The 12500-nt window shown below is 44.5% G+C and overlaps 1 protein-coding gene across 2 annotated transcripts in view; it reads right to left on the bottom strand.

The window, feature by feature from the left end:
• LOC143276478 (uncharacterized) overlaps nt 1-12500 on the bottom strand; it is a 33897-nt gene that overhangs the window by 8331 nt on the left and 13066 nt on the right. Inside the window, exons 5-10 of one of the 2 annotated variants that reach the window (XM_076580991.1) lie at nt 11965-12069; nt 9151-9278; nt 6983-7182; nt 4994-5134; nt 1689-1804; nt 752-880 (exon numbers count right to left, since the gene is read on the bottom strand). In XM_076580991.1, coding sequence (XP_076437106.1) covers nt 752-880; nt 1689-1804; nt 4994-5134; nt 6983-7182; nt 9151-9278; nt 11965-12069 — 819 coding nt within the window. Of the gene's footprint in view, nt 1-706; nt 881-1688; nt 1805-4993; nt 5135-6982; nt 7183-9150; nt 9279-11964; nt 12070-12500 lie in introns of both variants that reach the window. The other variant, XM_076580989.1, reaches the window with a different exon arrangement.

A 12500-nucleotide genomic window follows, 5' to 3' on the forward strand; every position in this document is an offset into this window, starting at 1 on the left:
CACACACACACACACACACACACACAAAAGGGTCCGGTAGAGGGAGGGGGGTGGGGGGGTATTCAACAAACATACCGGTATTTTGCCCTGAGGCCAGGATGTGAAAAAGAATTTTAAAAATAATAAAATTTAGAAGAAGCATGCCTTTTCCTAATTCGCTCCACTCATTAAAGAAATTCAGTCAGTATCTGCAGTAGCTGAGGTAGGCAACAGGAGTAACAGCAAACCATCATTCACAAAGGGACGGACATTGAAGTGATAAATGTCTGCAATAGTGGATGGAGCAGTAGCAGTAGAAGCAAAAATATCACTCACAAAAAGGAACCGACATAAGATAAATATCTGCAGCAGTGGAAGCAACAGTAGTAGCAGCAGCAGTAGCAGTAGCAGCAGTAGCAACAGCAGCAGTAGCAGCAGAAGCAGCAGTAGCAGCAGAAGCAGCAGAAGCAGCAGCAGCAGTAGCAGCAATAGCAGTAACAGTAGCAACAGTAGCAGCAGCAGCAGAAGCAGCAATAGTAGTAGCAGCAGTAGCAGCAGCAGTAGCAGTAGCAGCAGAAACAGCAGTAGCAGTAGCAGCAGCAGTAGCAGTAGCAGCAGAAGCAGCAGTAGCAGCAGAAGCAACAGTAGCAGCAGTATCAGAAGCAGCAGTAGCAGCAGCAGCAGCAGTAGCAGTAGCAGCAGCAGTAGCACCAGTAGCATGACAAACCATGAGATGATTCTTCTCAGTCGGCGACTGAATTGGAGCACTAACGTTCTCTGACGTAATGGTAGCATTGCCCGCGCATGGGTCATTCACGTGCGAAAACACGTCAGCAAAGCCCTCCCACCCGCGTGACGCAACTTCCGGTAACTGTGACGTCAGCTCGGGCACCGTCTTCAGCTGCAATGACGTCATAATCGCCATTTTCATCATCATGTGTTGGCATAAACGCCCTTGTCATTGCATCATTTTCGTCATCAACATTTCCACGCTGTGTCTTCGTCATCAGTTCGTCGTGACTTCACGTAACTAGCAATTCTTTCAGAAATGATTACACTTGATCAATATACAAGGTAATATTCCAGTAATAAGTGATAGATTACTGTCGTAATGGTAACACACAGAGACACGGAAACACACAGACACACGCGCACGCGCGCACACACACACACTCACACGAACACACGCACGCACGAACACACACACACACACACACACACACACACACACACACACGAACACAAGCACGCACACGCACGCACACACACACACACACGCACGCACGCACGCACGCACACACACACACACACACACACACACACACACAAAACATTCCTTTACATCCAACAGACCATGACACACACCACACACCCATCTCTCTCTCTCTCTCTCTCTCTCTCTCTCTCTCTCTCTCTCTCTCTCTCTCTCTCTCTCTCTCTCTCTCTCTCTCTCTCTCTCTCTCTCTATATATATATATATATATATATATCTGTGTGTGTGTGTGTGTGTGTGTGTGTGTGTGTGTGTGTGTGTGTGTACGTACGTGTGTGTGTGTGTGTATCTCTCTCTCTCTCTGTCTCTCTTTCTCCCTCTCTTGCATGTTTATCCGTTTATCTGTCTTTGTGTGTATGCTCACAACCATTTATTTGTCGTCGTCGTCGTTATTGTTGTTGTTGTTTCAACACAGCAACAACAGAGAATACCGCACCGGACATATCCGAGAAGGGAAGAGGCTGGGTCTTCGCGTGAGTGGCCATGTGGCAGCATCAAAGCCGTATGGAAACACGTTCACCAGCATTGTCCCGCCATTGCATTCCGTCTTCACTGGCAAAAGAGGGGTGTGAGAGAGAACAAAACTATGGCATATTGTTCGTGTCAGAATATGTAACAATTTCCAACGGTTAAAAAAAAAACATAAAAAAAGGTGTTTATTCTGACCTGTGATAATCACCTTTCAGTTATGTGGTGAGAAATAGTTATCTGTGTGTGTGCACGTGTGTGCATGTGTGAGTGTGTGTGTGTGTGCGCGCATGTTTGTGCGCGCGAGCGCGTGTGTGTGTGTGTGTGTGCGCGCGCGAGTATGTGTGTGTGTTTGTCTATAATTGTGTGCGCGTAGAAATGGATGTAAAAACAGACTAATAATTTCGGTCGTTCACACACACACACACACACACTCTCTCTCTCTCTCTCTCTCTCTCTCTCTCTCTCTCTCTCTCTCTCTCTCTGTCTCTCTGTCTCTCTCTCTCTCTCTCTGTCTATCACACACACACTCTCTCTATATAATATATATTATATCACGCACACGCACACACACACTCTCTCTCTATCACACACACACACACACACACACACACACACACACACACACACACACACACACACACAGATAGAGAGAGAGAGAACCTCAAGCGGCAAGACAATAATAAGACTAAGAGCTTAAGTGACATGTTTTATCATGGCCCAGCAAAAGCTCCGGTGTGTTTTAACAAGACAAAGCACATGCTCGGCATTTAAATCACTGTCCATGACAGTGTGCATTAGTTCGGGCAGGGTTAGTGTTGTTGTTGCTGTTGTTGTTGTTGTGTTGTTACCTGGATGTATGGTTTTCTGTCCAGTCTCTGATGTTTCACTTCTCATTTCAACCGTAGGAAAGAATGTTGGCCAGTTTGCGCACGTGCACACACGTAGAAAATATATAATAAATAAATAAATAAAAGTCAGTGCGGACACGCCTTCTGTCTTTATTTCTTTCTTTGGCTTTCTTTCTGTTGTACTTTGATTTATTTTCTTTGGCTTTCTTTCTGTTCTACTTTGATTTATTTTCTTTCTGTTTTTCTTTCTTTCTTTTTTTTTTTTTTTTTTTTTTCTTTGGCTTTCTTTCTGGTGTACTTTGATTTATTTTCTTTGGCTTTCTTTCTGTTCTACTTTGATTTATTTTCTTTGGCTTTCTTTCTGTTCTACTTTGATTTATTTTCTTTGGTTTTCTTTCTGTTACACTTTGATTTGTTTTCTTTGGTTTTCTTTCTGTTCTACTTTGATTTATTTTCTTTGGTTTTCTTTCTGTTCTACTTTGATTTATTTTCTTCTGTTATACTGTGATTTATTTTCTTTGGTTTTCTTTCTGTTATACTGTGATTTATTTTCTTTGGTTTTCTTTCTGTTCTACTTTGATTTATTTTCTTTGGCTTTCTTTCTGTTCTACTTTGATTTATTTTCTTTGGCTATCTTTCTGTTCTACTTTGATTTATTTTCTTTGGCTTTCTTTCTGTTCTACTTTGATTTATTTTCTTTGAGTTTCTTTCTGTTCTACTTTGATTTATTTTCTTTGAGTTTCTTTCTGTTACACTTTGATTTATTTTCTTTGAGTTTCTTTCTGTTCTACTTTGATTTATTTTCTTTGGCTTTCTTTCTGTTACACTTTGATTTATTTTCTTTGGCTTTCTTTCTGTTCTACTTTGATTTATTTTCTTTGAGTTTCTTTCTGTTACACTTTGATTTGATTTTCTTTGGCTATCTTTCTGTTACACTTTGATTTGATTTTCTTTGGCTATCTTTCTGTTACACTTTGATTTTATTTTCTTTGGCTATCTTTCTGTTACACTTTGATTTTATTTTCTTTGGCTATCTTTCTGTTACACTTTGATTTATTTTCTTTGGCTATCTTTCTGTTACACTTTGATTTATTTTCTTTGGCTATCTTTCTGTTACACTTTGATTTATTTTCGTTGGCATTCTTTCTGTTACACTTTGATTTATTTTCTTTGGCTATCTTTCTGTTACACTTTGATTTATTTTCTTTGGCTTTCTTTCTGTTCTACTTTGTTTTCTTTGGCTTTCTGTTTTACTTTCTTTTTTTTTCTTTGGTTTTCTTTCTGTTACACTTTCTTTTTTTTTCTTTGGCTCTCTTTCTTTCTTTCGTTCTTTTTCCATCTGTCTTTCGTTCTTTTTTCTTTTCTTTTTTCTCTCTTTCTGATTTTTTCTTTGCTCTTTCTTTGCCTTTTTTTCTTCTGGGTATTTTTCCCCTTCCTCTCCTTTTTTTTTTCTTTCTGTTTTACTTTGAGTTCCTTTCTTTGCATTTCTGTCTGTCTTTATTTCCTTGCCTTTCTCTCTTTTGTTCTTTCTTTGGCATTCTTTCTTTCAGTCTTTGGCTTTCTTTCTTTGGTTAATTCTTTCTTGTTGCTGTTTTTTGTGTTTTGTTTTCTGTTGTTGTTGTTGTTTGGGGTTGTTTTTTTCTGGAGTAGGGGGAGGGGGGTCTTTTTTTTCTTTTCTTTTTTCTCCCTTTCTCCCCTTCCTTCATTTTGATTTCTTTCTTTTTATCTGTCATTCTTTCATCTGCTCTTTCTCTCTTTCTTTCTTTTCTTCTTTGGCTTTCTGTCTGTCTCTGTGATGTTCACTCTTGCTGTGCTCAGGCACACGTGTTTCCTCTGATGTCCACTCTTGGTTATCAACGTGGATTTGTGTAATTACTCTTCATTTGTTCAACTTTCACTCTTTTTAAGCACCGTGTCTCACACATACATAAACGAGGAAAATGTACACACACCCCCAAAAAAACAAAAACAAAACGAAACTTGGTAAACGACCAAACGAGGGGATGAAGGAAGGAAGGAAGTAATCAATGAATGAATCAACGAATAGGTGATAAGAGGGAGCGAACGTATGAAAAGGGGAAAATGGATGATCGAAAATATGAATGAACGAATGTATGAATGAACGAACGAATGAATCAAGGAGCGAAAGAATGGGTGAGTGAGTGAGTGAGTGAGAGTGAGTGAGTGAGCCAGCTTAAAGGGGGCAAGGGCGGGGAAAATGCATGAATGAATGAATGAATGGAATGAATAACACTGACGCTGACTCTAAAACGTTGTGAAAGTTTCAGCGAATAGCGGAATAAAATAATGAAATAAATGAGTGAGTGAGTGAGTAAGTGAGTGAGCGGAGTGCGGAGAATGTCACTGAAACTGTTTGGACAAAAACAAAAACAAAACAAACAAAATACAGAAAGCACCCTACGTATAGTATGCTGGCAGTGGTCTCCATAGTAACCGTCCAGACAGTCGCAGACAGCCCCGTAGCCTTCATCGTAGCAGATGGCGCCCTCTGGGTTACAGGGGTTGAGTGTACTGATCGCACAGTCTCCCTTGTCCACCTTGTCTGCACACGGCATCAAGGGCATTTTGGAGACCTCCCGCTCTTCCCCCTTAGTTAATAACATCCCTGTCAGAAAATGGAACCTAGGCCAAACAGAACGGAAGGGAGAGGGAGGAGGAGGAGGGGAGAGAGAGAGAGAGAGAGAGAGAGAGGACAGAGAGAGGGGTCTATGAATGTCCTGTCCTGTCTTCCCTGTCCTGTCCGTTCTTGTCCTGTCTGTCCTGTCCTGTCCTGCCCTTGTCATTTCTTGTTCCCTCTTGTCTTGTCCTGTCTTATCTCTTCTCATCTGATCTTAGTGTTTTCCCTGCTCCTGTCCTGTCCTGTCCCATCTCATCTTATCATGTCTTGTTTTACCCTGTCTTGTCTTGTCTTGTCTTGTTCTGTCCTGTCCTGTCCCATCTCATCTTATCATGTCTTGTTTTACCCTGTCTTGTCTTGTCCTGTCCTGTTCTGTCCTGTCCTGTCCCATCTCATCTTATCATGTCTTGTTTTACCCTGTCTTGTCTTGTCTTGTCTTGTTCTGTCCTGTCCTGTCCTGTCCCATCTTATCATGTCTTGTTTTACCCTGTCTTGTCTTGTCTGTCTTGTCTTGTTCTGTCCTGTCCTGTCCTGTCCCATCTTATCATGTCTTGTTTTACCCTGTCTTGTCTTGTCCTGTCTTGTCTTGTTCTGTCCTGTCCTGTCCCATCTCATCTTATCATGTCTTGTTTTACCCTGTCTTGTCTTGTCTGTCTTGTCTTGTTCTGTCCTGTCCTGTCCCATCTCATCTTATCATGTCTTGTTTTACCCTGTCTTGTCTTGTCCTGTCCTGTCCTGTCCATGTCCCTGTCTTGTCTTGTCCTGTCCTGTCTTGTCTTGTTCTGTCCTGTCCTGTCCTGTCCCATCTCATCTTATCACGTCTTGTTTTACCCTGTCTTGTCTTGTCCTGTCTTGTCTTGTTCTGTCCTGTCCTGTCCCATCTCATCTTATCATGTCTTGTTTTACCCTGTCCTGTCCTGTCCTGTCCTGTCCTGTCCTGTCCTGTCCTGTCCTGTCCTGTCCTGTCCTGTCCTGTCTTGTCTTGTTCTGTCCTGTCCTGTCCTGTCCTGTCTTGTCTTGTTCTGTCTTGTCTTGTTCTGTCCTGTCCTGTCCTGTCTTGTTCTGTCCTGTCCTGTCCCATCTCATCTTATCATGTCTTGTTTTACCCTGTCTTGTCTTGTCCTGTCCTGTTCTGTCCTGTCCTGTCCTGTCCCATCTCATCTTATCATGTCTTGTTTTACCCTGTCTTGTCTTGTCCTGTCTTGTCTTGTACCGTCCTGTCCTGTCCTGTCCCATCTCATCTTATCATGTCTTGTTTTACCCTGTCTTGTCTTGTCCTGTCCTGTCCTGTCCTGTACCATCTCATCTTATCATGTCTTGTTTTACCCTGTCTTGTCTTGTCCTGTCTTGTCTTGTTCTGTCCTGTCCTGTCCCATCTCATCTTATGTCTTGTTTTACCCTGTCTTGTCTTGTCTTGTCTTGTTCTGTCCTGTCCTGTCCCATCTCATCTTATCATGTCTTGTTTTACCCTGTCTTGTCTTGTCCTGTCCTGTCCTGTCCTGTCCTGTCCTGTCCCATCTCATCTTATCATGTCTTGTTTTACCCTGTCTTGTCTTGTCCTGTCTTGTCTTGTTCTGTCCTGTCCTGTCCTGTCCCATCTCATCTTATCATGTCTTGTTTTACCCTGTCTTGTCTTGTCCTGTCTTGTCTTGTCCTGTCCTGTCCTGTCTTGCCCCAGTTTGTTTGGTCCTGTCTTATCATATCTTGTCCTGTCTTGTTTCATCCTGTCCTGTCCCGTCCTGTCCTGTAATGACGCAAACCACAGATACAGACCTTCAGGAACAGTGCAGCGAAGTCCGGCAGTGCCGTCCGGACACAGGCATTTGCCCAAGAAGTTGTCGCAGGTTCCATTCACTGCGCAAGGCGTGGTGGGGCGCAGACACGACCATCTCTCGTCAGGGTTCACTTCCGTCACAGTTGTCGTCGGCGTGGGTGGTGGTGGCGGTGGTGGGGTGGTGGGGGTGGGGGTGGCCCTGGAGGTAGAGGGTCACGAGTTCTCTCTCTCTCTCTCTCTCTCTCTCTCTCTCTCTCTCTCTCTCTCTCTTCTTTTCTATTCTATTCTCCATAGAAAATATCATGGCATCTACAAACTATCAGAAATTTATCAGTTCATCTGTACAAAGCGTTTGAGCTTCGACCCACTCTTGCGTCGTGAAATTAATTTATATATTGATGACACGTGTATAACTTCACTGAGTTTAGCTGGATGTGCGTGTGTTATTTATCTGCTGTGTACTAGTTAGCCAAGTGTATTTTGCTTGACAAAGTATGATTTTTTTTTTTTTTTTTTTTTTTTTTTTTTTTGTCAATTATGTTTTGTTTTTTCTGACACCCTTTCATTGAGGGGCAATGGCCTGTATGAATAAACCATTCATTTATTCATTCATTCTCTCTCTCTTCCTTTCTATTCTCCCCCTCCCTCCTTCCATTCCACCCTCCCTCACCACACGCCTTACTTCCTTTGCTCCCTCTCTTTCCCTCGACACACAACACGCACACACACACACACACACACACACACACACACACACACACACACACACACACAACACTCACACACACACACACACACACACACACACACACACACACACACACACACACAACACACACACACACACACAACACACACACACACACACACACACACACACACACACACACACACACACACACACACAAACAACAAAAACATGAAGGAACTGACAGAATCGTATGCACATTAATAAAACTAACAAAGCAAAAAAGACAAAGGCAGCAATTATGCAAAGAATGGACAGCACACACAGAAAGGAACTGCATATCTCATTGTTTCCTGCAACTAATCTGCAATTATCATCAGCAGGTAATGTGGCACAATGTGGTCAGAGCGGCAACCACACAGCGGTGACGTGTGTGTGTGTGTGTGTACGTGTGTGTGTGTGCGTGTGTGTACGTGTGTGTGTGTGTGTGTGTGTGTGTGTGTGTGTGTGTGCGTGTGTGTACGTGTGTGTGTGTGTGTGCGTGTGTGTGCGTGTGTGTGTGTACGTGTGTGTGTGTGTGTGTGTGCGTGTGTGTGTGCGTGTGTGCGCGTGTGTGTGTACGTGTGTGTGTGTACGTGTGTGTGTGTACGTGTGTGTGTGTGTGTGTGTGTGCGTGTGTGTGCGTGTGTCTGTGTATGTACCTGTGCGCGCGCGCCTGAGAGAGAGACAGACAGACAGAAACGGAGACAGAGACAGAAACAAATAGGTACACATAGATACAGACAGAAACAGACACAGAGACAGAAACAGACACACAGAGACCGAGAGAGACAGACACAGAGACAGACAAAAACAACAACAAAAACAACAGAGACAGACAGAGGCAGATACATATACAGACAGAGACAGACAGGCAGACAGACATAATTTTGACAAAGACAGACAGAAAGAGACAGACAGACAGACATAGGCCAAGACAGAGACAGACAGGCCGAGTAGGCTAAGGCACACAGACAGACAGACAGGCAGAGATAGACAAACAGAGGCCTAGACAGAGATAGACAGGCAGACAGACAAACAGAGGCCTAGACAGAGATAGACAGGCAGACAGACAGACAGAGACAGAGACAAACAAACAGAGGCCTAGACAGAGATAGACAGACAGAGACAGAGACCGACAAACAGACGCCGACACCGACAGACCGAGAAGGCCGAGACAGACAGACAGACAGACAGACAACAGAAACAGAGGCCTATGCAGAAACAGGCAGACAGGCAGAGACGGATAGACAGACAGAGACAGACAGACAGACAGACAAACTGAGACAGACACACAGACAGACAGACTGAGACAGACTGGCTGAGACAGAAACAGAGGCCTATGCAGAAACAGACAGGCAGACAGACAGACAGACAGACAGGCCAATACAGAGACAGACAGAGACCTAGACAGATCGACAGACCGACAGACAGACAGACCAAGCGGTTGGTGTGGGTGGAGGGAGGTAGGGCAGGGTACAGGACGCGGTCAGTGTCTGGTCAGTGGGCTCCACACCCGTCACGCCGTATCTCACGTGCACCCTGCGGGAATAGGTGATGGCCGTCTCCTGTTGTGTGGCGCGTGTCACGCGCGCCCGCACACAGACACACAGATATACACACACACACACACACACACACACACACACACACACACACACACGCACACGCACGCAGGAACACACACACACACACACATACATGCATACGCATGCACGCACGCAAGCGCGCACACACACACACACACACACACATACATGCATACGCATGCACGCACGCAAGCACACACACACACACACACACACACACACACCATCTAATAACACTTATAGTGAACAGACGTTAAAGTGAAGATCCAACACACACACACACACACACACACACACACACACACATTGACACGCACGCATGCACGCACGCACGCACACACACACATAATGCATACATTCATACATACATACACACATTATATACAAACATACACACAAGGCTCAACGCTCGCTTCACATCACATAATTGACATAAGCTTACAGTTGAGCCAACAGCCAGTTCCAGAGCTGTGTGTTGAATGGCTTCTTGTCTGCAAAGGAAAGTCATTTGTCTTTTGTGAAGGATTATGACCATCAAAGATCCTCGGCATAAAGTGGCAAGACAGGGTCTCCAACCTCCAGGTCCTAGAGAGGAGCGGCCTGCCCAGCATCGAAAGCCTGCTGATCCAATGCCAGCTACGCTGGACAGGACACGTTGTCCGCATGACAGACAGCAGGATCCCGAAGATGCTTTTGTATGGCCAGCTGAAGGAAGGCCACCGTGAACTTGGAAGACCCTGCAAGCGCTTCAAGGACACCTTGAAGACAAACCTCAAAGGCTGTGACATAGACATCGCTTCCTGGGAAACTGATGCCCTTGACCGCTCTCGCTGGAGGATGCTGTGCTCTAGTGGCATAAAGACGTTTGAAAACAAGAGAACGCTGGCCATTTAGGAGAAGCGTGAGCGAAGGAAGCAGGGCTCAACTTCTGGAGACGTTTTCCCTTGCAAAACCTGTGGGAAGTGCTGCGCATCCAGAATCGGCCTCTTCTCCCATATGAGGACACACACCGACAGATAAGCCTGCCTGCCTACTCATCCGTCGGACCGACGGGAGACTCCATCATGACCATCAGACTAGGAGGTGAGATTTGCTCTGGTTCTTCGTACTGCAGCTTTATAGAGGCTAACTGGCCTTTGACGGAGTGGGGAATGTGACTTGATGTGGAGTGATGGCCTACAGATAACGCGTCCTCCTAGGAAGCGAGAAAATCTGAGCGCGCTGGTTCGAATCACGGCTCAGCCGCCGATATTTTCTCCCCCTCCACTAGACCTTCAGTGGTGGTCTGGACGCTGGTCATTCGGATGAGACGATAAACCGAGGTCCCGTGTGCAGCATGCACTTAGCGCACGTAAAAGAACCCACGGCAACAAAAGGGTTGTTCCTGGCAAAATTCTGTAGAAAAATCCACTTCGATAGGAAAAACAAATAAAACTGCACGCAGGAAAAAATACAAAAAAAAAAAAAAATGGGTGGCGCTGTAGTGTAGCGACGCGCTCTCCCTGGGGAGAGCAGCCCGAATTTCACACAGAGAAATCTGTTGTGATAAAAAGAAATACAAATACAAAACTTGGGCAAGACACTCTCCACTATAATCAAATTCTAGCCCAGATAGTCGGGACAGCAGTTGTCTCCTCTACTGTCCTGACGGCCTGGTCTTAGTCGGACACGGCTGACCATCATACATGATCATTTTGGCCGGTCAGTGGTAGAAAGCATGTCTTTGTGGATTTAAGTAATATTCATTACACACAGCACTTCCTCTCTTTGTCTGTCCGACGCTGCTTATCTCCCTTTGATTCCCCAAAGCATGGGTGTATTGATCCATTGATTTGTGAGTTAGCTGTATTTCTTCCCCCCCCCCCCACCCCCTCCATGTTATATATTTTTCTTCATGTAATTGTTAGCTGTTTCAATCATTTTCTATTTTTTCCCCAAGTTACACATTGCGTCATCTTATTGTTAGCTGTTACGTTTCTTCTTCTTTTTTTCCCCAAGTTATATATTTCGTCATTGTTAACTGTTACGTTTCTTCTTTTTCCCCCAAGTTATCCATTTCGTCGTCTTCTTTCTTTCCTAACCTCAATATCAGCAGCTGCTTCTTCTTCTGTTCTGATGATCCTAACAGTGGGACACGACTGAGTGTCATTCGGGCGCAATAGCCGAGTGCAGAAGTCCCGGGTTCGAATCTCGGTAACAGCGTCTGGTGGGAAAGGGTGGAGATTTTTCCGATCTCCCAGGTCAGTATAGTTTAGTGCAGTTTTAATGCAGTTGATATATTTAATGTGTCTGGGCGCGCGCGCGCGCGTGCATGTGTGTATGAGTGTGAGTGTGTGTGTGTGTGTGTGTGTGTGTGTGTGTGTGTGTGCGCGGGTGTGTGCGTGTGCGCATGTGTGTGTGTGTGTCTTTAAAAAATGTGTGTTTTATGGAATGTATTTCTTTTTTAATCTAAGCATTATTAACTTGATATTTTTATTGTTTGGTGGATCATGCTTTTTTATTCATTCTGTGAACGTATTGGATTGAGCGGTTGTAATGTTTTATGTTATGTTTATATCTGGCTCGATGATGTAAGGCGCTTTAAGCAGCATTAGTACTGGATATCGCGCCATAGAAAACTTATGAATCATTATTAATATTATTATTATTAATTCATCATACGTACATTTTGGAAATCCACGGAGGCTGAGGACCCGGTGGGGTCGTGACGGTGTTGGAACTCTCCGGTAAACCCTTGACGACCACTGGGCCCAGGGTCCACAGCACTCAGCTTCAACGGTACAGCAGAGAGGGGGGGAGGGGGGAGGGGGGAGGAGCAGAGAGAGAGAAAGAGACAGAAAGAATAAACCACTATTGATAAACTATCATCATCATCATCATCACCATCATCATCACCGTCACTATCATCATCATCGTCATCATCATCACCATCATCATCACCGTCACTATCATCATCAGCAGCAGCAGCAGCATCATGACCATCACCACCACCACCACCACCCCCATCATCATCATCATCATCATGACCATCACCACCACCCCCATCATCATCGTCATCATCATCATCATCATCATGACCATCACCACCACCACCATCATCATCGTCATCATCATCATCATCATCATCATCATCATCATCATCATCATCATCATCATCATCATCATCATCATCATCACCACCACCACCACCCCCATTAGCAG

This window comes from Babylonia areolata, chromosome 32 (assembly GCF_041734735.1).
Source record: "Babylonia areolata isolate BAREFJ2019XMU chromosome 32, ASM4173473v1, whole genome shotgun sequence".
Classification (NCBI taxonomy): Eukaryota; Metazoa; Mollusca; class Gastropoda; order Neogastropoda; family Buccinidae; genus Babylonia; species Babylonia areolata.